This window comes from Anarhichas minor, unplaced genomic scaffold (genome assembly GCF_050575085.1).
Source record: "Anarhichas minor isolate MPS153535 unplaced genomic scaffold, ASM5057508v1 ptg000011l, whole genome shotgun sequence".
Classification (NCBI taxonomy): domain Eukaryota; kingdom Metazoa; phylum Chordata; class Actinopteri; order Perciformes; family Anarhichadidae; genus Anarhichas; species Anarhichas minor.
In genome coordinates this window covers 9488859-9515429 of record NW_027466457.1, presented here as the reverse complement: position 1 = coordinate 9515429, position 26571 = coordinate 9488859, and the positions used below count along the sequence as shown (strand labels likewise).

The 26571-nt window shown below is 43.5% G+C and overlaps 1 protein-coding gene across 1 annotated transcript in view; it reads right to left on the bottom strand.

Annotated features, from left to right (window-relative positions):
- The window catches only part of reln (reelin), an 88317-nt gene that overhangs the window by 36615 nt on the left and 25131 nt on the right, over window positions 1-26571 (bottom strand). Inside the window, exons 3-4 of the mRNA XM_076089946.1 lie at window positions 17132-17270; window positions 5916-5986 (exon numbers count right to left, since the gene is read on the bottom strand). Coding sequence (XP_075946061.1) covers window positions 5916-5986; window positions 17132-17270 — 210 coding nt within the window. The remainder of the gene's footprint in view (window positions 1-5915; window positions 5987-17131; window positions 17271-26571) is intronic.

Below are 26571 nucleotides of genomic sequence, written 5' to 3'. Positions count from 1 at the left end.
GAAGTTGGAGTCTTAGTGGCCTGTGTGACAGTGCTGGGCGGTTCACTGGCTGCGACTGTTGCTGCCGCTCTGGTGGGCCCTGATGCTCAGCTCCATGGCTGGAGCCCGAGCTCGACGATGAAGCCCATTAAAAGCAGATCAAAGGGCCCTCTTACTCCCACTCTGTCTCCCTTGCTCTCTCCCTTCCTCAGCCCTATAATCCTCCAATGTCGGCTGATTCAAAACATGTTGAGAGGAGCTATCAATCCCAGCATGTGCAACTCTCTCATATTTCTTGTACCCTATTAACATTCCTATTAAACTGTAATAAAAACAAGATGTGCAGTGTTGTGCTAAGTTTACACGAGTATGTGTTCATCTCACATATTCAACCTGAGCGGAGCATGTACTAAAACCTGATTCCTGGTAATCCACCCTCTCAAACTGACATACAGTAATAAATGCGTCGTTGGTATTCTGCTCTCTACAGTCTCTCTCTGAAACAAACCCTTCTAAATCTCTCTCAGTCTTTCTAGGGAGGCCATTTGGCTGGAGAAAGGCCCAAAATAATTATTTTTTTGGGTGGATAATCCCTTCAAGCTTCCAAAAAGGCCTCATTTACAGTTTTCTTTCTCCATGCTTCATCACGCTCTCCTGCTGTCTCTCTCACTTCCCTTCTATCGCAATTTAGTATGCAATCTCTCCCTCCTGCCCACCCCTCCATCCGCACCCATTCTGTCTCTCTCTGCCTAACCCTTTGCGCATCGGGAGCAGACAGTGGCGCTCATTTCACTACGATTAATCCCCTCTCACTTTCTTAAAGACTTCAATTACTGCCCCCTCTATTTGCGGCTCATCTCTGCTAATGCCTGTATCTCCCTGGCCAGGGCTTATACTGACAAGCAGGCAGAGGGACACACACACACACAGATAGAGATGCACACACACACACGCAGACGGCTTTTCCTTCCAGAGCTGACCCAACCCTCTCTGCTATTTCGCTAATATGCACATGCACACATATGCACACATATGAACAGATGCAAAAAAACTACTGCGGGACTAAAATCGGATGGGTGCTGATGAGCAGGGTTGGGGTAATACAAGGGGGGACTAAATGAGCATAAGCTTTGGCAGACTCAGACATATCGGCACAAAGAGCGCAGGGCACAAGTCATGTTAAATCTTCTCCCCCTCTTCTCTCCATCTTCCTGCTCTAATCTCCTCTCTCTCAGATTTGTCTCCCCACCCTGTAAACTGCACCCGCTCTTCCAATCTCCCTTGTTCTCCTTTCGTTTGCTCTTTTTCCCTTCGTCTGACTCACATCCTTGACGACGTGAACCGCGTTTGAAGTTGAGTTGCTCCCGTCTAACTGGCGGTTGCAATTACAGACTCACCAGGGCGCAGGATGCTGTTGTTTTTCCTTTTACAATGACTAGAAAAGAAATGGTTCTCCAAGGTCAGATAGGAGCTCACTCTCACTCCACACAGCGAAGACCAGGGCCTTTGTGAGGGCTTCAATTGGCATCATTACAATAATCACAGGTGAGTGGAGAGGAGACCAGCAAAGAAGAAAGACTTTTTTCCAATCTCCTTTTCTAGCTGTATTTATAAGTAAAGGTGGAATCCAAGGTAAAGACAAGATTTCTTCACAATAGAGAGACTTAATGAGTCGAACCAAGAGTCTCAAAACATGAGGACAGGCTTATTAGGCATGCAGTTTTTGGCTTTATGTGTTTTATGTCTTTGATAAACATCTCCTTGCTGTCATTGTATCAGAGAAACACACCGCATATTCTTCCACATGTCACCGGTTACTTGCTGAAGTCTCGTAATTAAGGTAATTCCAACAAAAAAACTCCACAAACAAAAAAGCAAATGAGGAAAATCGTAACTGAAGATGAACAGAAAGGAAGACTGGGATGAGAGAAAAGAGAAAAACTGGAGAAAAGAGGGCTAGAGGAGACGGTCAGGATGCGAGAGGGGAAGAGATATGGACGAGACAGCGAAGTCTCAAGGTTTCTTGCTGGTGAACGATGAGGGATGTCAGGCGAGCCGGCGTTCAGCCAGGCAAGCAGGCTGGCTGGCAGACTGGGTGGGTGGCGAGGAGGTGGAAGAGGGGAGGCCACTCGCCGCTCCTCTGTTGGGCTGTGATCAGGCGTCCCTCAGGGAGCAGTGGCCTCTTTGAGTTATATGTCCCTTTAATAATCCATCTGGGGCGCAGTGCACTCGGCCAGGCCCATAAAGACCTGATTTATTCCCTCACTGGGAATGAGAGGACCTGGCGATGCTGGGCAGAAAGCAGGGGCTGCTGTCAGGAGATAGAGCTGATGGACGGCCTGCAGCGCCGTTGAACACCCACCACAACCCTCCACCCTCTAGCACAGAGCACCCTTTCGTAGCCCACCCCTACCTCTCCTCATTCTCCACCTCGACTCCTCTCATACGGACTTAATAAGACTTTTTATAGTCGCTCAGTAGGAGCAGAAATGTACTTCTGTTTCATCCTCCTGCCTGTCAGTTCCTATACTTGCAGTCGTTTAAAAGTGTGCCGGCAATTTGCATTTTGCCGCATCATGCTTTAAAGCATCTCTAGGAGCCTGTCCAAACAATTTGGCAACGTGCTGATTGGTGCAACGAACTTCTCCGTTGTGCTCTGCATCTCATTTGGTTGCAGCAGTATTTGGCAGACAACCATTCGTTTTGTCTTTTGAATCAACAAGTAAGAACAAAATATGGGTATTTTTCCGTGCTGGTTGTAGAATAAAGTAATAGGGTGTCGATCACAGCAAACTGGGAGAGAAGTTGGGAGGGATGAATTGAACATTGAATGAAGGAATGGGGTGAAGAAGAGAACAAGCACAGCAGAAAGGGGCTGTTAGAGCAGTGTGTCTGGGACCAGGCAGCCCCCAACACCGCTAAAGAGTTACACTTACACACACACACACACACACACACACACACAAACACATCCAGCCTTTGCTTGTTTCTCAGCAGGCTTTTAGGGGCACCAGCGTGGAAACATTACTACAAACACCTGTCTCTGTTAACACTCAGGGAGGCTTTCTGTTACTGAGAGGCAAAGTGCTGCATGTCAGACGTACCACAGTGAGTTAAAGGCTTATACTTCTCCTCTTCTTTCCTTATCCTTAAATCTCTTATTTACATGAGAATTCATATCTCCATCTCTTTATCATGCTAAGCTCAAATTCACACTCCAATGTCACCTTCTACTTCTATCTCCATGGCTAATGTGCCCATTTGTTCTTAAAAGTCTTCACCCTGGCTGATCACCCCTGATTGCCTTCTTATTTGAGCAGCCTGCCCTGTTTCTCTCCATCCCTTCCTTTCTCTTTTCCTCCTTCCCTCCCTCTCCTCCATGGATCATAACCCTGCTTTAGATAGCTTTCATTTCTCCAGCTTTTCAAAGCTTGAGTCTTAAGCATATGAACTTCTGAAGTGGCTTGAGCTGGCCCCGTATATCTTTTATTCCACTTTGAATGCTAATGCCTAGATTTGAAGTAACTTTGCTCAAAGCAGCTTGCACTCTCTTTGCCACTCTGCTGCTGAATTTGGGACGGTAGCCTATTTGATCCCGCCGGTAGAGAGAAGTCTACAGGCCTCTGCAAGTCTGACTTTGCTGAGGGAACTAATACATATCATATACATGGTTTATGTATAGTTTTCCATCCTTGGCAGTTTCTACTGAGTTGGTTTCTGCATTATCTTCTGAGTTATACAGTTTGGGCTGCACCACACCACAATTTCATTTTTATGTCAACAGCCCTACACATTCCAGTTTCATGACTTTTGTTATCTGCACAGCTCTTTTGAAGTTGCAGGTTTGGGTTTGGAAAGAGGAAGAGGAACTGACTACGGTGAATTAGAGTAGAGTGGAGAAAAATGATGCTCGTCTCTGTTTGGACAATTCACAAGAAGAGACCAGAAATAATCAGACGTATTTCTGTTTACTCCTTTCTCTCATCTCTCCTCTGTCTACCTTTGTCTTCTGCTGCCCATGGCATGTTCATTTCTCATTTGTAATTCAGATTTCCTGGGGTAGTTCAGCAACAGAAAGAGCAGTGCCTTATTGTCCGTCAAAGGACTACAAGATCAGCCACCCGCTCACGTCTACTCTTTTCCCACTTTTATTTTATTAACGATGTTTAATCACCCCAATCCTCTCCCCAACCCTCAAATCACCTGCAATTTATGACCTTTAACTTTCTCATAATATACATATTATATTATACAATATCTTTTCATCTCTTTATCTTTGTCCTTCTATCCTCCCATCTGTCCTTCACCAATTAGACAGAAATTGTCATTACCATAATTTTTGGTTTAATATTTTATTGCTCGGCTTTTGCTCAATTTAGTTTTATCTATCTAACCTTTATTTATCCAGGATAGTCCCATTCAGATTAAAATCTCTTTTCTGCGGGCGACCTGGCCAAACAGCAGCAGAAAAGTTTCACGCATAAAAGTACAAATAACCAACAAACAGCATCGAATGATGAATTAGCAGTGTAGTTCAGTAGCAGGATATTCAATGTTCAAATAGTCCTTAATCCTGTTTTTTAAATCTTGCATGACTATAAAATAATCTAGTTTAAAGTGTCTTTGTAGCTCACACAAAGATGAGGGTGCAAAAACTTGAAAAAGCACTTTCACCAAAAATAGTGCAGGTTTTAGGAATGCACATGTTTCCATGATCACTGTCACCACTGTCTCTCCCACCTGTCCTACCTCTCATACCTGCACTTTGTCTCTGGAGATTGGTTTCTCTGTTTGCTCCCATTCACAACTTGCCACCTCCGAGGCCTTGTAAGGTCTAAATCTCAGTTGCCCAGCTTGTCTGCTGTGAGTAGTTGTGTGTTAGTGTGATGCTGCAGGGCCTTGGCACTGAACAACTAAGTGACTGTTGCAGGCTACAGCTATTTCATTTGCAGAGGGAGAAGACTGGGGCAGTGTGTCAGTGGTGGTGAGAGGATGAGCTCTCGGGCAAGGAGACAGAGGAGAAGAGCCATGTCGCTCTCTCTCTGTCGCTCTTCCAGGCCGGACTGAGGGCTCTGTGTGTGCCGTCTTTTCTAAGTGGCATTGGGCCATGAAGTTGAGCACTCTCTTCCTTCCATGTGCTACAGTCATCGGTCGTGTCTCCAATGACCTGCTGAGGGACATACTTGAAATGAAGAGTCCTCAGAGACACGCCACAGAGTTGTTTTGTTTCTAATGAAGACTAAGTATGTCTTAAAGCTGAAATGTTGTTGTTTTCCCCCTGAAACAGTTAGCGAAAAGACCCCAGCAGCAGTTGGTGTACTTCTCCACTTTCAGCATTAAAGTCACTCTTGATCTACAAGGAGGAGTTCTTGAGTGAGGTGGAGGCTTCTTTCCTGTAAACAAGCAATTATACACACTCAGCATGCAGAGTGGGACTACACTGTCTGTCAATAGCTACTTAAGGCTGTCACAGAAAGTGTCTGCCATAAAGCGTAAATCTCCGGCAGAGAGAGAGAGAGAGAGAGAGAGAGAGAGAGAGAGAGAGAGAGAGAGAGAGGTAAAAAGATGAGTTTAGCATAAGCTGAAATTAAGCTGGCAATATAGGACATCCAAATATCTCTGGCTCTGGCTGCATCATTAGGCAGAAAGAGAGCCAGGAAGTGCAGCAATGCCACTGTGGAGAAGAAGCAGCATATCGACCATAATGTGTCATTCATATTCTGACAATCTGTGCGTATATGATGAACAGTAATGAGAGGTGAGAAGGGTGTTCGGTATGTATATATATATATATATGTCGGTGCACATGTGTGCTTCAACATATATGTCTATCCACATATGAATATCTTCCTGCATGTGCAGTATCTGAACATGTTTCTTTCATAAAGGGGGAAGAGGGGTGTATACTGTATGGATTCCCTGCTGATGCTACTCACCTCCCTGCTCACAGAGCTGTTGGGCCAGAGCATCCTTGAAAAGGATCTGTCCCCGGTGTGTTGCTGTGGCTCTGAGAGAAACAAGAGAGAGAAAGAGAAGGAGAAAAAGAGCATTAACACAAACAGCACTTATGGGAATGTTAACTAGTCTGTTCTAAACATACGAAGATCAATCCAGCACAGATGGCATCATTTCCCACGAAACCAAAATGTGTTAAGGCATCCTCCATAAAAGAGGACATTTTCTGAGGTTCATTATGATGTGACTTTGAGGTAACAAACAACAAGAAAAAACAAGCTTATCTGTCAATGCAGGTGAAGTGCCATTTTTAAAGTTTCTTGTTAATCAGTGCGCCACATCAACATGAAGATTCAAATTAAGATTAACTGTGATACCACGTCATGCAGCCCTCTCCAACGGATCTGTCATTTTATTCCATCCATATAGGTAACAACAACATTATTTAAAAGCGTTCTCCTCCCCTAACAGGACATTGTAATTTGTATATAGCAGCACTATACAAGAAGGTTGTCAGCCTTATGAAAACATCCACATCTGAGTTGAAGTTATTGACCAACCTTTCGCCAATCCCAGATCATTTGGTTTTTATTATTATATTTATTATTATCCAAGCATTGACAGGGATATTTCCTCAACAACAACATCATTTCGTGTGTGCTCATATGGTATCAAATAGAATGTGGGTTATCAAATGTCTTCCAGTATCATCACTTCCCTGCACTACCGCACTGCACTCTGTACGTCGCGTGCTGAATGTATGGAATGCAATATGAGTTTCCTTCCGGTGGCCATGAAATGAATTATTCATTTGAAAATGGAGAGATCTTTAACAATCTGAGAGGGTGAAATAGCAGGTGCAGTGGTATCTTTTACACAGACACTGAGACATGCTCTGCTGTACTGTGGCCATGTGGAAAGAGATCTACTCTCATTTGCAATAGCCGATTCTAGTAAAGATGGACACTAACCAAGCTGCTCTCAAGTCAGAACTGTCATTCCTAACTATGATAATGATAAACAACTAATACTAATACTACTACCACTACTAATAATACTAATAACAGCAATAATATAGTAATAATAAGTTGTTATAATGTCAAAAACAGTGGATAATAGTAATAGTTTGAAGTGTGAACATGAAAATAAAATCCCATAACTCGGACACAGGGGGGAGATTGAGGTGGAAAGAGTATGGAATAAACTGCAATTTTCAGAGAGTCCTTGAAATGAGTTATTGGAAAAAAAAAAATTAAAGTTTTACAGCCCAGAGCCCTTGTAGCTCCTTCTAGTCAGTGGCAGCAGCAAAATTGGTTTTGTAGAGGCCCCATGGAGGGAAGTTCTGTGCAAGGGGAGACAACACTACGTTATAAGATGGCTAGTAAAATCAGTATTACACAGTCCGACAGTATAACCTGCATTTTCCCCACATAATACACAGAGGGAAACAATTGGAGTGGGTTTGAGGTCAAAGACATAAAGCAGACATGACGTGTTTCCTCACTGACTGCTTGCAGTGTTGTCCATAAAGGAGAGGAGAGCAGTTGGAGTCTTGTCTCATCTGTCTGGCTCCCTGACAAAATTCTAATGTTGTAATTTGGCTTCGCTATTAATTATGAACATCATCTGTGGCTTGTAAATCTGAGCAGGCTCACGCTAAAACACACACTGACACAGAACTATGAGTGCCGCCCACATCCAGTGAGAAAGTCCCTTTAAGGAGCACTTGTGGAAATAATCTTGGTCTCTGCCAGGACACACTTGTGAGACTCACACTGTTGTCCCAGGGTTCAGGGTATTCCCTGGATCCAGAGGCATTACACAACATTTCCTTTTATCTAAGTCAAACCAATAAAATAGAGCTCTGAATAACCTCATTGTGATTTCAAATTCACTGTACGTCAAACTCTATGGAAGCAATCCAGACAGTTGTATGTGTGCTGCTGTGCCACACCCGGTCAATATATTTCATGTTACAACACGGACCGAGAAGATGATGATTAAAAATGAGCTAAACTTTATACACAACGTCACTGAGTCCCACATCCATTTTGCAGACTTTCTCCTCCTCCTCCTCCTCCTGCTGCTGCTTCAGTCCTCTTTCCTTCTCTACAGTCTCATGTGGCTTTTGCCTCGCGCCTCCCAACTCCACCCCACCCCGGCCCACCACGCAGACTCAGGCCTTTTATGGGTGCCAAGGCATTTACACGTTCATCCCAGACCATGAATAATGAATAGGCCACTCATCAATTAGTAAAGAGCTCTTGTGCCTTTGCAGCGCTGGGGAGAAAACATACTTAATTACGCTCATATTTCAGAATTGGATGAAAACTAATTTGAGTTTGGTATTTATGAATAAAAGATGGCGCGTAACGAACAGCGGGTGGGGATGTAGGAACAAGGCTTTTAAATATTTACCAAACACAGTCTCAGCTCTAGTTCACTAAACAGACTCTGTTAAGTGCCGGGGGACAGGGGGCTCTGTCAAAGAGCACATTTAAACCGAACACACATGTTTCTCACACACTAAATACACACACACACACACACACACACACACACACATCTGTGACAGTAAACTTTAACAAATGACGCAGAGACTCCAGTAAAAGTCCTGCATTCCATTGCATAACTAATATCACTGCATAAAAACATTTGAATATTGTAGCTGGTTGTGGTGGAGCTAGTTTATTTTATAGACTGTTGGGTAATATAATCTGTAACAATGTATCAAATTTGATAAATAAAAAGTTTTGTTGGTAAAATCTAAATCCGAAAAGCAACTGTCCGATAAATGTAGTGGAATAAAAAGAATACTCAGTTAAAGTAAAGGTACCTCAAAATTGTACATAAGTAGAGTACTTCAGTGAATGTACTTAGTTACTATAATACCACTACAATGTAAAAGCTGTGTTGTATTTTTGAGAGAGGTCTATTTAAAATGCAATTATGCAGAAGTGCCTTTGAAAATACCAGAAGCACTTGTCTGTTTCTAATTATGTTGTTTTCTTTGCCTCCAATGAATACAAAGGCATCTTCTACACAATGACAGAAGAGATCATTTGAGTGGGAAAGAATGCTTTTCCTTTGAAAGTGTGTGTTTGTGTTTGAGTGGTTTGACTGCGTGTGACTTAATAACGTGTATGTCGTTAAAACAGTAGCCAGGAGAGGGCATTTAGTCTGAGCTGGAGAGTGTGTGATCATCGTAGCGCGACGCCAGCGTCTGTCCTGCCATCACACTCCAGTGGCTCCTCAGCGTGTCTCTCATTACCGCCTCCACTCTGGGAGCCGCACGCACACACACACACACACACACATGCACAAACACTCACACACAACCTCACGCACTCACATGACGAACAGCACTGATACACACGAAACATTTATTGAACATCTAAATGTTAATTTGACTTTCTTTGGGGGGGGGGGGAAAGCAATTAAGGCCCTTAACGTGTTGGTGTTTTTTTTTCTATTTTCTCCTCTCTCCAATACTCTGAATCAAACGAGGGATCATTCATCTTGTGAAAATAAGTGTCATCCTCTACCCTCTCATTAGTCTAGAGGAGCAAATCTGAGAGATGGGAAAGAGGGAGGGATTGAGGAAGATGAAGAAAAAGAGGAGGAGGATTGAGTGAGAGATATGGATAAATTGAGGGGGAAGGGAGAGGAGGGGGGGGGGGGGATTTGGTCAGTGGAGATAGAGATGGGGGTTAGATGGCCTTGTCTTTCAAAGTCCACAATCTGCTGTCAAATAGCGAGGCATACGAGATCCAGTCCACACGGACACTCTCTCACACACACACACACACACACACACACACACACACACACACACACACACACACACACACACACACACACACACACACACACACACACACACACACACACACACACACACACACACTCCAAGCCACATATGAGCTTTAACATGTATGCAGATGGACAGGCTGTCACTCAAAGAGCTCCCAAAAGGCCCTGGAGTGGGTAATTACCAAGCATGTCTTCCATGTTAGATTACATGTTGCTGTCGGCCATAAGTATCCCTCAGGAGCAAGCTTGACAGTTTCCTGCTAACCACACACACACACACACGCACACATGCACGCGCACACACAAACAGACAGCGGGGATGGTTGATTTACCCTAGAGCAGTATACATGCAGATAAATATAGAGACTGCTATCTCAAAGACACAAACATGCACTGAATACTGACCACACGGACAAACCTTTTTTCACTGATTTTATGCAAAGGGAGGTGACAAATATAATTTTCTCGCTCCACACACACCACTTCATCTGAGGTTCGGAGAACACACGCGTTGCGCCTAGCTCTTTTCCCCTCGTTAGACGACTCTCTCCCATCCCGGTCTCCTCAAATCCCAATTAAAAGCCAATTTTCCCTCCCAGCTCACTGGGCTTGTTGGTAATCATGATTAATATGAGGAGCTTCAATGGGGTGCAGATCCAGTAGCCAGCACTGATTTGGTGCATTTGGATCTAGCCCTTAAAATAATACACCCTAATTGGTTGATTTATCTTCCACATTGAGGACCAGCTGTGGTTATGGCACAGCAATCAAGGACAACGGGTAAAAGAATGGAGCGGCAGGAAGATGGAGAAGTGAAGACAGGACAATGAGAGTCAGAGGGAAGAATCCACTGCTTAAGAAAATCACTGAGGAGCTTCGATGAAATGTAAAGAAGTTTCTTGATTTCCTAGCCTCGATATTTTCACACCAATCAGGGTCTGAAAAGGCGTGGCTGGCTTCTTGGAATCACATTACTCTGTTCCCCACCCCCCCCCCTCCCTCTGACCCTAAATGAATTAATTGAAAAGGGCTCTTGGAGAACATGCTAATTTAATGAAGCTCCACAGAGGAGGGATTTGGGAGTTGTTTGGCAAATTACCTGCTTGTTAGCACAGGGTCATAGAGAGTTATTAGAGAGCTCCAAATACAGCCAGAAGAAGCGCAGCTACTGCTCAGTATACAGCCAGGAGAAGAGCAATTGACCTTGACTACTGTTAGTTAGTAATAATTAGGGGGATTAGGAAAACAACAGCAGTTAGGAGTAAATATGTGAGGAAGGAAAGCTGTTAATTTTCTGTTAATTTAGCCCTCAACCACGACTACAAAAATGTATATCTGAGAAAATCAGCCTCTTAAAAACCTTTGTCTCCCTTCCTCACTTTCTCAGCGAGGGTCAGACGAGGACAAGAGGGGGAGAAAGAGAATAATCTACCGTGTTGACACAGAGTCAACAACAGAGAGATGAATCCCTATAACAAGTCATGTCTGTAATTTATCAGTCACATTGAAGCACATTTGCAGGAACAAACAGCGCAGAATGTGAACAAATAATTTCTCAAAGAATACATCTGGAGAAGACCCCCTCTCCCCCGAGCACGGTTCATTTTGCTGCATTCATAATCAAGCACCTTCTTTTTCAATCTCCACGCTCTATTTCATCTTAAATTGATAAGGAGGTCACCGTCCCAGCAGGTGGGACGGTGACCTCCTGATGAGAGTCCGCGATGGTGGTGCAGCGCAGACGTGATGGAGACAATGTGTGGCAGTATTGATCAGAGCACTGATGTGTAATATGGATATATATATGTGTGTGTACATGTGTGTGCACGTGTGTCTCTGTGTACACAGGTGTATGTATTTCATTACAGGGGTCATGGCCCGTCCCTGGGGAAATAAAACAATATCATGGATGCGGAGACCTTCAGGGTGAACAGCAACAGGAGTCTGTGTTGTGATCTGTTGAGCAGCGCATGGGGTTGCCTCTAAAAGTTTGATTTACTGTTAAATTCTGAAGAAAAAAAAAAATGAAACATTTTAAAAGTTTAGGAGAAGTTAAAAAGGTGGGGGAATATGAGAGATATAAGAGTTGCTGTCATATATATGAACGTGTGATATATGAAAATTGGAATTATATGGGTGGGCCGTGTCATATTTGCAGCTCTGGTCGGTTTGTGGAGAAAAAAAAGTGGACTGGATTTATGTGCTCTGTCATGCTTCACATTTCTACCTCATATTTCTATATCTACAATGCCAAAATGCGATCACCTTGAACCAATCATTCATGTTCCCTGGCCCAACGTCTCCAGTGAATCTGTCCCACAGCCACAGGCTACTGTGGCGCTTTAATGATGAGGGGAGCTCATTAACCAGCGGTTTTATGTTGAAACGGAACAGAAGATTGACTTGAAAAATAGGAAATCAATGGAGAAGACTAATACTAGGAGAATTGAGGCGCCGGGTGAGATAGGTCATCTGTCAGCCTGATGTCTGAACTCTGACCTTTCACCTCTGATTAATATAACAAGCTGTCTGTCAGAATCACCAGACTGCATGAGCATAAGGACACATTATTGTCATGAAATGCAAAGGTCAAAGGTCCAAGTTTAATTGATCACTTTATCTATGATTGAATTGTCATGTTTCCAAAAAGGACACATACACCTGAAGCTATCGTGAGAGTATAAATATGAACTGTTCTCATGGCCCTGAATGATCTCTAGTTGGTGGGCTGTGACTTCTTAGCAGCATGGATGACGGCTGCCTGCTACGAGTTGTTGACGCACACGGAGTCAAGTTGACTAAGAGCGATGCGCTCTGTGCAAAAGCAGCCAAACCGGGCCGTGTTCACATGCAGCAGTGGACTGTAGGAAGCCCCGTACTATGCAATACCGTAGCGTGCATCTCACAAACGTCATGCTCACACAGACCTGCCTACTTTGAACAGATGGCAGTATCAACAACACAACAACAGTCGGCATAATTACAGCACAGGAACCATTCCTTTTTAATTACAGCTAACAAGACAAGAGAGTGTTTGAGTGCCAACCTCCTCTTCCTCACTCTATTTGGATTTCTCCTCCTAATTGCTCCAACAAGTGGCTTCAAACTGTCTAGGACCCCACACAGGAACCACAGGTAGCAGAGATGTAGAAAAAGAACAAATAGTAATAGTAGTAGTAAATAAGTATTTGCAAACAAATGCACATAAACACACAAAAGCATGGCATGCAATGACATAAAGGAACAGTGTGCCATTAGATACGCAGACATACATCTCCTCAGGGGAACATTTTGGGAAGGAGAATCACATTAATTAAAGCAATCTCCAACCAGGCAACTTTCTTAGTCTCACAGGGGGACAGTACAAAACACTAGAGCTCAAAAACACATCACACACACACACATCACACACACACACACACACACACACACACACACACACACACACACACACACACACACACACACACACACACACACACACACACACACACACACACACACACACACACACACACACACACACACACACACACACACACACACACACACATGAATGTGTGTATGCAAATACACCCAGATAGCACCCATCCACAAGCAAGACCTTTGCACAGTGCTAAGAGTTGTTGAATATGTTTCTCTGAAGGTAGCTGTTGTAACAAATAAAATCCCATGGACACATGCACACCCGCACACACACACTACGCTGACTGCCTTGGGGCTGTAAGTGAAGCAGAATAAAGGCAAAGAAAGGACGAGACACACCAGTGTATCTGTGCATTCGCTAGAGGAAGCTATTAACCATTCTCACCTCTGCTAAGTGCAGCAAAGCATTCAGTAGATTGTGTAGTGGCGTGCACCGTCTGTCTGAGCAAGAAGAATAAAAAGTGGGGCACAACTGTGTTTTATGCAATCATTAAAGCCTGAGTTAGTGTTTTAAAATGTTGTATGTAAGAAAAGGTTTGATCCTGGCCCACAGCTTCACTGTGACAGCTGCAGGTTTAACTTCTGAGAGTGTATCACATTAGGGCTGCAACTAATGATCACTTTTATTACAGATTAATTCATTGGCTATTTTTCTTTAATTAATCATTTAATTCATTGTTAAGTTTGTAAAATGTCAGAAAATATAAATGAATTAGCTCATTACAATCTCCGATCTAAAGGCAACATGTTCATGTTGTTCAATGTTGTTGAACAACAACTAACATCTTCAGTTAACAGTGATATGAAACAGAGAAACAGCTTGTTCGTGTATTTAAGAAGATGGAACCAGCAGACGTTTGTTGGCATTTTGCTCGGCAAACAGGAATGATACAATCAATTTCTAAATTGTTGCTGATTCATTTTCTGTTGATCGCTTGAGTTTGAGTTTGAATTGTTTTGTTGGTGTTTACTTATGTATGTGTATGTGTGTGTGTGTGTGTGTGTGTGTGTGTGTCCTCCCTGTTCCTTTACTTCCTCTCCTCCTCTCTTCCAAGGCCTCCCCTTCTCTTTAGGTGGCAATTTACAGCTGCCCAGAAAATGAGTTCTTCTGGATGCCAACGCCACTGCACTCCATCACCGTCCCGCCAGTGATCTGTTACCAGGAACACTCCCACAATATCGCCCATAAAACTGCTCACAGGCCCTATATTAATGCAGTGGCGGACCAGCTCCAGCCCTGTGAAGGACATAGGATGTCTGTGCCTTTAATTCAAACACTCATGGACACTGCCTGTGGAAAATGGTCCGTGTATCAATCAGGGCAGGAATACTACGGGCAAGGGCAGGACATTGCATTATTTACATTTTGTATGGTCAAGACGAATGTCCTTTGACTTGCACCGATATTTTTAATACCTTTTAAAGTGATTGGAAGAAGAAAATATGACAGGGAACAAAATTGAAAGTTGTTTGATCACATGTCGACCTCAAGAGGAATAATACTGACATGTCAGCGCTGGAAAAAAACAATAAAGCACCCAACGTGGCCCTGGCTTTGGTCACAAGGGCCTCTCCTGTTGAATTCCTCCCAGTGTCAGGTCACTGAACCCTACTGGTGGAGACGGGAGCTGTGAACTGGAACAGGGTGCAGTAAGTGTGTTTGGGTGTGTTTGAAAGGAGCAGTCTCCCGCCAGCTGGAGTGTGACTGGCTGACTTTGATAAGGTCAGCCGCAGGGGCCCCTATTGTCATACAGTCGCGGCCCCCTGCCAGCCACACTGTCATCAGCACTGGCACACTGCTGCTCCGTGGTTTACACTCGCACGCAAACACACAGCACACGCATGGACGGCACACAAATACCGAGGAAACACACAATCCTCGTAAGCTGACACACGCTCAACAGTAAATGTGTTTGCTGGCAGACAAAAAAAGCCAGTAAATCTGTTTGGGTGTGTGGATATTGTGTAAATGGCAGCTCCACTTCAACAAATTCCCCGGCTGAAACCCTTTCCGTCAGTCTGTCCATAAAAGTCTTTGTCTGATAGTCTATCGTGTCCCTCCAGAAATTCATTGAGGGATTTTTATGAGTACTGCCAAAATGTTTCATTTAGTTGTGTTTTTTTTATGAAACATTGATGTGCAATTTGCAACGTCTTTCAAATATTGAAAGAGGATGACTGGTAATTTAAAAAAAAAGAATAAATAAGGGATTAGTTTGCAGTTTGATTTGACTATCCAAGCATTACAATTATATGATTAAAAACACACTTATACTTAAATACTATGTATGTGGGGGAATTTCTCAAAGAGTTTTGTCATGTGCTGCTGTGACTTTGCATGGGCAGAGTTACTGGAGTCCTCCCTTTTCCTCTACACTTCTCCAGCAACAGCTGCTAATTGCATTTTGACTAATTATCAGCTTGAGGCTGTAAATCACCAGCAAAGAGAACTAGAGGGAAAGACAGTTAGAGGATGTTTCCAACAGATAGAGACGGAGAAAATGATGAACAGCACGAAAACACCGAAGGGGGAATGAAAATGAAAAAAGGGAAAGACCAAGGCTGTTCTCAAATGTGTGAAGCTCGATCTTTTCCAACTTGGGCCCATCAAACAACATGCAAGCTTCAGGTGAATACAGCAAGTCAATCACTTATGCTTTTCTCTCGGATGGTCGCACTTTGACATTAGCTGCTGTGGAATTGTAAGGAGGAAACGTTTGGGGCTTTTATACTTTGTGTGGGGTTTCTCCTCGTGGCAATCAAATATTCTCCCAAACTGTAGGGGGCAGTGTATCGAAAACTCATGTCTACAGGATGGTTCCCACCCCAGAAAAATGACACTTGCAGATGCGTTAAGCATAAATCAGGCATACCGTGTGCACAAACAGACAGATAGAAAGCTTATTAACCTCTGCACTATCCCTGAGCCACCGGTGTCTGCCCAAACGTTTGTTGAAGTGGGCTAAAGATCCAAATCAAAGGAACAGTGTGTATGATTTAGGGGGATTTATTGGCCGGAATGGAATATAATATTTATAACTATATATATATGTTTTCATTAATGCACAATCACCTGAAACTAAGAATTGTTGTGTTTTTGTAACCTTAGAACGAGCTACATAGGAGCGGGTCCTCTTTAAGGAGTCTGTCATGTTGCACCGCCATGTTTCTACAGTAGCCCAGAATGGACAAACCAAGCACCGACTCTAGCGAGAGCCTTTCCCGTTTCCACGTTACCTTTAGGCCACCATGGTTCTTCAACACGCTTGGAAAGGGAGGAGTGAGCGGGGGGGGGTATTTAGTTTGATGCAATCTGCAACTTGACCTCTAGATGCCACTAAATCCTACACACTGCTCCTTTAAGACCCTAAAAGAAGGCATTGCTCCTAACTAATGCCTGTGTGTAATGCCACAGAAGAAGAGCATCATGTGAACCAGAGTTTTTCTATCAAGTGAGTGTGTGTGTGTGTCTGTATCACACCCATCCTCGGGGACTGGGTGGATCTGTTCAACCACTCACACATTTTCCAATGAGATGAGGAACCAAGCCCATTGAATGAGAGGATGGGGATATTTCCCTTAATTATCAGCAGGGTAAACACACACACGCCATGTCAAGAAAGGTAGTACTATCACACACGCTATCTCTGTCCCCGGTTTAACCTCTTTCCAGTCATTATGCATGCTTTGTCTGAGAGGATGGCCTTTTCACATTCTTTCCGTGGCTCTGACAGAGAAAACAACGCCCATGATGTCAGCTGATAAACCTCACTCAGGCGTACTGGGTCAATATGCGGCCACACAACATTAACGGATATTTTCATAACAGTTAACGACTTCCATGTCTGAGTTAGACACGGGACAGCTGTTAAGGTCCTAGCCTGCATCTCAACTACTCATCTGTGTTATTCTCCCTTAGCCATTCTCTTATACACATACACACTCACACATGACTTACAGAAAGTTGACACAGCCAGTGCCAGGTGGCGGGGCGATCCAGACAAAGCTGAAGCTGGTGGAGGGCTGGTGGCTAACATGTGAAGCGACCACACTGCAAACAAACTGGGTTCCACCAAACTGGCGCTCTGGCATCACACCTGGAGGAGGGAGGAGAAGAAGACCAAATAGATTAATTGAGAGGGACAGGGAAAGTTACCTGGCGCACATTTAAAATGTTTGTGAAGGGGATGAATGTAATGTACTAAATATTTTTATTATCACATTTATTATTAGATACATTTCACATTATTTTAGTTTTTCTTGAAGTAGCAGCTCGTTTCCATTTGTTTAATTGTGTGTTATAGAGTCATTAATCATAGTACAAACAATTAATAAAACATGGATGTGGTGGAAAGTCTTATATTTAATTCATGGTCTCTTCTTTTTGGTTGCCAACTGTCATCGGTTTCCAATCAGCAGATTTAAATGTACCCGCACTCCACTACATTACTGCACACTCAGCAATACTTTCACAAAATGAAAACACAATAATGATGTTCCCTGTGATGGATTACCAAAAGTCTCTCAAGTAAGTCTGTTCGTGTTGGTGATGAAATGAAAGTCGTATTAAAAATAAAAAATGGTATTCTGTGAAAGGTGATTTGCGGCAAAGTAAAACAGCTTGTATGCAATTAAAATACTGCAATAATATTAGTTAAGACACAGAGCACGAAAAACATCATAAAGTAACACCTCTTATAGACAAATCAGCATAAGTCTGAACCTAATGCATAAAGTGACGAGCCAATCGATTCAGATAGAGTAAGAGAGAGCCACATGGAGCTGCATGATATAGGAGTATTGATATCTGTATATGTCTTGATGTCTTCCTCCCTTTTGTTTTTTTTCTCATTTCTTCCCTCACTCGTTTGATCTCGTGTCATTCTACTGATATGTGTTTCCCTCCACCGGCATCATAGTTTTCCTTTCCTCCTTCATTGCTTCCTGCCTGACGCTCACTTCTCATCCATCGTTTCTACTTTGCTCTTCTTCCCTCTCTCCTGCTCTCCTTTCATTAGTTCTTTTTTTCTTGACCCTCTCTTTCTTCTCTCCCTCCCCGTGAGCCGATACTACATAGCGGTGCTCTTCTTGATGACGGTCTGTGTCCGGCTATGATTGCACCGACGGAATGACATCATGTCACATAATCTTTTCTTCATATCACAGAGGGCAAGGGCAGGACGCCGCCAGACTCACAATCACTGCGCAGACACACAGAACATTTAAATAATTTACTGTAGCTAAACAGCAGCGTGGTGTTGGCAAAGAGGCGTCCAAACTGAGCTGTAACTATCGCAAATGAAAACACAGCGAAACTATGAATTTGCAAAAACATGTGTGCATCCCAGACAGCAATCTGAGCATTTGTAATCATTTTAAAACACTAAGTCAACACAGTGTGGTCCAGTGCTCACAGAGCAAACACATTCAGCCGGTTTAAAAATGTATGCGACGTCCCATCTGTGCATGAAGATGTGCTCTGAGCTGCAGCGCTCTGGTGGCTGGCCTCTGCTCTATACAACCTGCGAACACAATACTCTCCTCTCCTCAATCATAACTCAGCTCACTGAAAACCTAATCAGCAATGATTAATAACATCGGAGCTTTAATATCCCCTGAATCAATGTGCAAATCAATATGTAAAGATTGTGTGTGCGTGCGTGCGGTTCAAAACTAATTATTTAAAGATAAATAATTCCGCCCATTTTCTGACAGTAATGAATTTGACCGTACAGATTGCATCCATAAATACACACAATGTCGACAGCACCATAAATGTTTCTGTTAAACTCTGCCAGCTGCTTGTGTGTATTTGCGTGTGTGCTCGTTTGTACCGTTGCATGAAATTTATGTTGATGTGTGTACGTGTGTGCCACGGGACAAACAAACCAACTTATCATTGCTGTCGGACCAAAAACTACACGAAAAACAAGCTTGTTTTTAAATTGAGCACCATGCATTTATTTGTTTACCCTGTGGGCTTTGCAAAGGTTTTCTTGTTCTCATCATGGTGAGACGCATGAAACTCTTTAACTAGAGTTCAAACTGAATAATCATCAAAGCTACATGATTTAAAAGGTTTCACATGACAAACAAACGTATTGTATCATTATGTTTGAGTGCATGCAGCGTGTGGGCCTCGTGTGTCAGATTTACGAGGTGTCGAGCAGAGCAGCTTTTTACATTGCTAAGGAGCTGCCGGTGTGTAACAACAGACCGAGATGTAATCACCCGCTAATAGTACTGCTGTTCTCCAATCACCTCTCGGCTACAACCTCTCCGTGTAATGACCACGATTTACTCTTAAGCAAACACATACATACTCACACAGACAAACACGCACAAACTCACATCACCGTCTTGGGTTATTGCAATGTTGTTTGCCTGGGAAAGATCTCCTCAGCACCCTATCTTCACCGCCGACAGACAGGAAAGCAGAAATTGCTTCTGTGCTGTTGGTACATAGCAGTCAGGCTAGCATGCGTTGACATACGCATACTTCTTTCTCTTTCTTTAAGCCCCTCTGACACAAAAAAGTGCCATTTCCAGAACAATTTCCTGGCTGTTACGTGCCACCCATTTACTGTCGCAACCAAGGATCTCAACACAACAGATTTGGCACTAAATGTCCAATTTTGTGGCAGAAGAAGAGAAGGAGAAGCACTGTGAATCCTTCTCACCAAATTGCCATGGTGCAATCTGAGAATCACCGCAGATGTGCATAATACAAGCTTAGCTCTCGTGACAATGGAAACACTATCTGGAAAGCTGCGAGGACAAACAGAAAGAGAGCGTGGTGATGGAGTTGAGCAGGAGAATGAGCAGAGGGGATATAGCAGACGTGAGACAGTAAACAGGCTGTGGGCAGTTCAACTCATTTAAAAGGACTTCAGCGCTGTCTCTCATCATTGAGTAAAAGAGAAAGGTGGGCAGGGCACCAACAACACCGTAAGTGTTGGACAGGAGTGTTTTTTTCATTTACAATGATGAAACACTTGTAATACAACATTAATTAATTCACCACGAGCAACTTGAATAGGAAAATGAACTAATGCTGGATGAAGTGAAACCAAACACAGAATTCAATGTTTGAAACAAGAAAGATGTGCATAGCACTGTGAGAAAATTAGGAGAAGAAAAGAAAAAAGCAGCAGACAGTGGGAGAGGTAGAGAGAGGGAGGAACTGAGGATATGGCTAAAGAGAAGCAGAGAGCAGTTAGACTAGGGTGAAGATGAAAAGGCAGACTGATGCACTCCAGGACACAGCAGCGCTGGGAATCGACACCGCTCACAGAATTTCTATTCCCACTTGAAAAATACACTCAGGCGTAAAAATGCAAATAACGAAACTATTCCCTTTCATGTCCGGGTGTGGAGAGAGAGAGAGAGAGAGAAAAAAATATCACTATTATTCAACGAGATCCAAATCCCAAATGTTCCAGTGAAGCAACAAGCTGTAGTGAACCTGGGCAGAAAGAATAAGACAACTCTAACATTCCTGGTTCTGTCCAGAGAAATAAAAAGACATGCTCTTTCGTCATTGTGAAATCAAAATATATAACAAAGCCCTTCCTGTGTCCTTATTCACTGGGGTCACGCCAACTTAAAAAAACTGTTAATTCATTTATTCGTCTGTTAAAACACACAGTAACTAGGTGATCCATAGGAAGAACTTGCTACATTTTGGCGTTTAACCTCTTTCCACAAAATGAAAGAAACGTTTAACTTCAGCGGGCACATTTTGTGCTTCATCAACTGTGATGGTTTGTTCTCCACATTGGGACTCGTTAGCAAACAATCAGCCGCATGCAGAACTTACCTAATGAGCTGACAATGACAGAAGTTGTAGCTGCAGTACAAATGCCACCGTGCTGCATGTTAGATAAGTATCAGCAGAGGCCACTTCTGATTCAATAAGCTGCCACAGGGGGAGGGGGGGGGGGGGGGGGGGGGGGGTCTTGGAGGACTGTTGCAACCACACATCCACACATGCAAATACATGCAGGTCTTTCACATGCAGATTGGGCACTTATGAGCTGTCGACAGTGATTAATGGCAATGGAAGATGACCTGCTAACTCCCACGGTGTGACTGGGCAGAGCATGTTTCATAAATACAACCCCCCCCCCCCCCCACACACACACACACACACACACACACACTCCACACACAAAACTCACTCAGATACACAGGAAATGGGTGTGTCAGGATTTTAAGGGTCATCTGTTGGTTGTAGGGCTTTCAACCTGACATCAATCTCTGCTGGTAATTGTAGAGAGTTTTTAAAGCGCCCCATAAAAAGGAAGTGGGAAGTTGTCGCCTCTCATGTATTCATATTCAGTCCACCCATGTGTCTAGTAACAAAGACTTCTCCCCATTTTTCCCCCTCCGTCTGGTTTTTCTTCTTTTAAATATGTAAACACTTCAATTCACATCTGTCTGTGTCCTCTTTAACATCTCTCTGTTTGAACACAACATTTTTTTTTTTAATCTGTCTTTATATCTCACTTTGCAAAGCTAATGAGATTTTCCACAGCCAAGCTCAAAACAAGTCAAATAGATGGAGTGAGAATTCTCCCCCGATGGAGCAGATGGGCAATCGGTGGCTCAGCCTGGCAGCGACTTCACACTGCAGGACCAGCAGGAGCCGGTCTAACTGGCATTAGAGCTGATAGTTAGGTTTGGTGGCAGAGTTGCGAGGATCCGAGAGGCACCATTCAAATTGATATGCACATTTACGAGAGTTATACACACCATTTGACATCTGGTCTAACAAACAGCTACTGGATTTGTCCCTCATTCCCCAATTGTCCTTCAGCAATGTCTGGCTTGAAGAGCAACAGAAAACTATTAGTTTGACTGATCTGTGTGTGTCTGTGATTCGACTGTATTCATTCCTGTTCAATGGTTTCTAAGATACATTCAGGACAAACATGTTTTTCATGCGAGAGTTGTGATTGACAGGTAGGCAGTAGGATAATGCACTTCAGTCCTAAAGGTTAAAAGGAATCTGGATGATTGTTGCATTTTTTCTACCAAAAGTTCTAATAAACTGGTCCAACTGTTGTTAATGAATTCATGTTCAATAAATTCCACTTCATTGCTAAAGCACAAACCAGCACAAATGCACTTTCGTGACCCTGCACACACATATACATGAGCAACCACAAACAGAATATTAAAATGCATGTGTATGCATAGCAGTTTGCCCGGAGCGTTAATGAAATAAATCCCTATGAAGTAGCGTAATGTGCTGAAAGCAAATGAGGATATATTTATATTTGTCACTGCTCACTATATACTTTTTGATTAAACACAGAAACGTGCGTCTCATTTAAAGAGCACAGATTAATGCTTATGATGCACATCTTTGCCTGTGGTGTGCATGTGTGTCTTTACTATGTTCACACTCAGATAGACAGATAATGGCCTTATAAGCAGTGATCATTCTCCCACTTACTCAGACTTAGAAATCCAATGTATACCAGCCCAGATCATTTGGAGAGCAGGCACATTTTAGGCTCATATTTCATTTGGTAATTCTTAACACCTGTCATAAACCTACTGGAGCATTAACATGCGTTATTAAAAGCCTGTGAATGTATGGGAATCTGTCAAAAGCCAAAATAATGCCTCTGTCAACATGTTTCAAGAAAAGGCCGCACAATGGCGACATAAATGATACATCACAACAGTACTGACAGCCTGAGTAGGGACCCCATACGCTTTGTGCTGCTGAATGATCCCATGCTACGTGTGTGTGCGTTTGTGTGCGCCTGTTGTGTTGCATTCACCGCCTCTTCTCAACACCATCCTCAGCTGGTCAGCTGGGCCACTGCAGGGTCTCACGGCGCATGACAACCTGACTCTGATCTGTATACTGGCTCAAACGAGCATCCATCTCAGCATCTGCCAATCACGATACCATGGAGACGGGTTGGCAGCGTTGGGGTGATGGCAGGGGTCCGGCACAGCGTTGCCAGAAGGAAGCTGTGTGTTAATATGGGTGGTGAAAGATGCCTGTGGCCAGGGGGGAAATGGGGTAAGAGACTCTGTGGGAAAATGTGTGGGGGAGAGGTTTTGCCATATGAATGAAGGAGAGTTTAACCGGCAGTAAAGGACACCTGGAGGTCTGTTGAGCCGTGTGTGTGTGTGTGTGTAGGTGAGCATGCACAAGCGTGTATATGAGAGACTTACTGTGTATATGTACATGTTTACATTATTATGTTTTTCCATGTGCGCACAGTACGCTCAATTGAATGTTCTGTGAAAGAAGCCATTTGTGTATAGATAAAACGTTGGAATACATGCCCTGGCTCTCAGCACCAGACCAATTTTTGACCACATGCATACATTTACAGAACAACTGCTCTTTCATTTAGGCTTCCATTGTATCTCACAGCATCCACCATCCATTAATCCATAACCTTCTGAAGGCAAGGCCACACACACAAACACACCCACACAACACACAAAGCCAAGGCTTATTGTAAGAGCTGCCACTATAGCTATAACTCGCTGAAAGAGAAACCGCACTGTACACATCAACATATGGTAATACGTGAACAATTATTAAATACCCTTCACATTTAATAATTGCTTATTCTTCTGTTATGTGTCCTATACATTATTGCATCTATCAAAACCAATAACTGAATAATAAAAATAATAAAAGTATGAAGAAAACGAACATTTAGTTCATTGCTTGAGGCGGTGTACGGCTTCCTTTCAATGATCAAGAGCTACAAGCCATACAAGCGTAAATGATGAATGGAATACAGGAGCACTACTGGAGCATGATATACCCCCCTGAACTAATGTGTCATAATTGAAATGAATGTTGTTCTGAATCAAACAAGTGTTGTGTGTTTTGAAGCCCCACCCCTGTATGATAAATGAGACTTCTACGTCTCTGCACAGCCCTGTAATCCATCTCAAAGGCACACTCACATATACTCGCAAACACACATACAGTATACCCAAATGCATGTATACATGTATGCTCACAATACATTGCGACAGTTAAAAGGAAAATTCCAGTTTGTTACGAATTGTGTCTGGATTTCATTGTGTTGGCCTTCATTGAGTAATTGGTGAGAATACCACAACAATGCATTACTTGACTGATCTGGGGGTATGTTTAAAACGTATTTGATCATCAGACTTTTCTAGTTTTTGACTAGGGTGGATTTATTTTCACTGATGGTGTCTCAGAAATCAACAATCAATTTGGTGAGCACAATGTTGTGATCACTCATAGTACCGATGGCCAAAACTGCGGAAATGAGACCAAAGTTGTGTAAAAATTGTATTTTTGTTTATGTTTCTGATAGAGCCAAGCTGACAAACAGGGGCCTGTATAAAACTGGGTTCAGTCCCAGGCTCAAGATGTGTGTGTGCGTTATGTAAACCATCAGGGTGAAATGTTGCTGAAAGGCCTAACTCGAGTGAGTGCTAGCGGTGTGAGGACTGTGGAGCAGCACCCAGTGGAGGACAGCCAGCTCCGTGCCCCTGGATATGCTTACCACACTGGGTGGCAAAGTCACCAAACTCCCCTTCCCCCACACCTCCAGTCCTCCAGCACCCATTTCTTCTTCATCCCCTCCATCCATCCATCCATCCATCCATACGTCCATACGTCCATACGTCCATCCATCAGTGAAGCCCATGAGCGGCTGGCTCCTGTGGGTGTGTGTCATTGTAGCTTGGCAGGCACACACCACAGCTTTAACGGCAGGCGCCAGGGCTAATTTGATTTTTAATTCAACACGACTCCTCGGCTAATAGTTTGAGCTGGGGATTAATTAATCTGATTTGACTTGTGCTAATTTCTTGCACCCACGTCCCTGCTCCCCACCCGTCAATGCAGTAAACAAACAAACTGGTAAGGCCGGGGTCTCGCAGGCTCTGTCCTGACACACATGTTGAGTCTGAGAGATAGAGACCTGGGGCGACAGGTGAGGAGCCAGTGGAAAGCCTGGGGAAGCTAGGCATGGTGCATGCGCAGCAAGTGCATGTGTGTGTGTGTGTGTGTGTGTAGTATGTGTGTGTACCTAGATGTGTTTATGGAGGAGGCTGGAGCTGAGCCTGGTCTGACAGAGGAGTGCTGGGAGGCAGTGAACTAATCACGGCAACAGCCTGGCTCTCGTAAGGAGGGCGAAACACTGAGAAGGTCACCAACTATTTTTGCAGCCAAAATATGGGTCAGATTGGATCTGGGTGAGTTGTTCACAGATAACATGTATGTAATGTAAAAAATGGGCGAGGCGGTGGAGCATTTCTGTTCTTCTCTGAGGCTTTTAGAGGGTGTAGGGCCAGATCCAGGCAGGGCCCTACAGGGTGGAACCACTAAGCTTCCTCATCTCACAGAGTCAGAGAGAGCACTTCCACTTTTTCTAATACTCTCTCTGCAAGGGAACTTTAAAAATGAATAGACCTCAGAGTGCAGCCTGGATGGTATGCACTTTGTGGAGAAGGCTTTGTAAAATCACTTTCTTGCAGTTTGCACACGAAACCCACAGATGCCCACACACTTGCAAGGTGCATGTGGAGGTATAGAGTATAAGGAGTTTTATGTCACAACACAACAAAGATACGTTTCAAAGTCAGCTTGCCTCTTTGTTGAAATGATGCAAACCCACTAGTGTTCACAGAAATGTGTCAAACTGAGCAGTCTTCTAGTCTAAGCTCCCTCTGTCTTTATTCTATCTTTATTTCTCTCTCCTCTCTCCTTCTCTCTGGCATGTAACCAACCTCTCTGCATGGCAGAAAATAACATTGCTCTGCTCAAGAGAGACCACACATGGGAGGAACAGCCTACGCCTGCTGCTCTCTCCTGCAGGATAAAAAAATAAAATGATATTTAAAAAAAAAAAAAAACTGGCCAACATCTCACACAACACTTTGAAATCTCTATCAGTCAGTCCAGCTCCTGCCTTCCCCTTTTTCTACTCTCTTGGTCACCCTGGACCTTTTTTACCATATACAGTACATGTGGATGCAGCAAATACAGCGAAGAAAGGAAAAAGCACTCAAATGCTCAGCATGTACATCAAAATACATGTGAGCTCCCACAGAAAGCAAATATAAACACACACACACACACACACACACACACACACACACACCTTCACTCACCGACACAAATAGATGCACATATGCATGAGCATAGACACACATACTGAATACCACATACAAATGTAAGCACACCTAGTGAAGCCGTGGGAGTTCAAAGAAGGGACTATGTTTTCCAAGAGAGCTAGCGGGCACTTAGTTAACCAGTAATTCCCAGCAGCAGTGCTCCAGAAGGTCTACTGTACCATCACACCTGAGACACAAGACCTGCACAGTTGGGATGTGCACTATGCACTAGTCCAGAGTCTGCTGTGGGTTCACCGT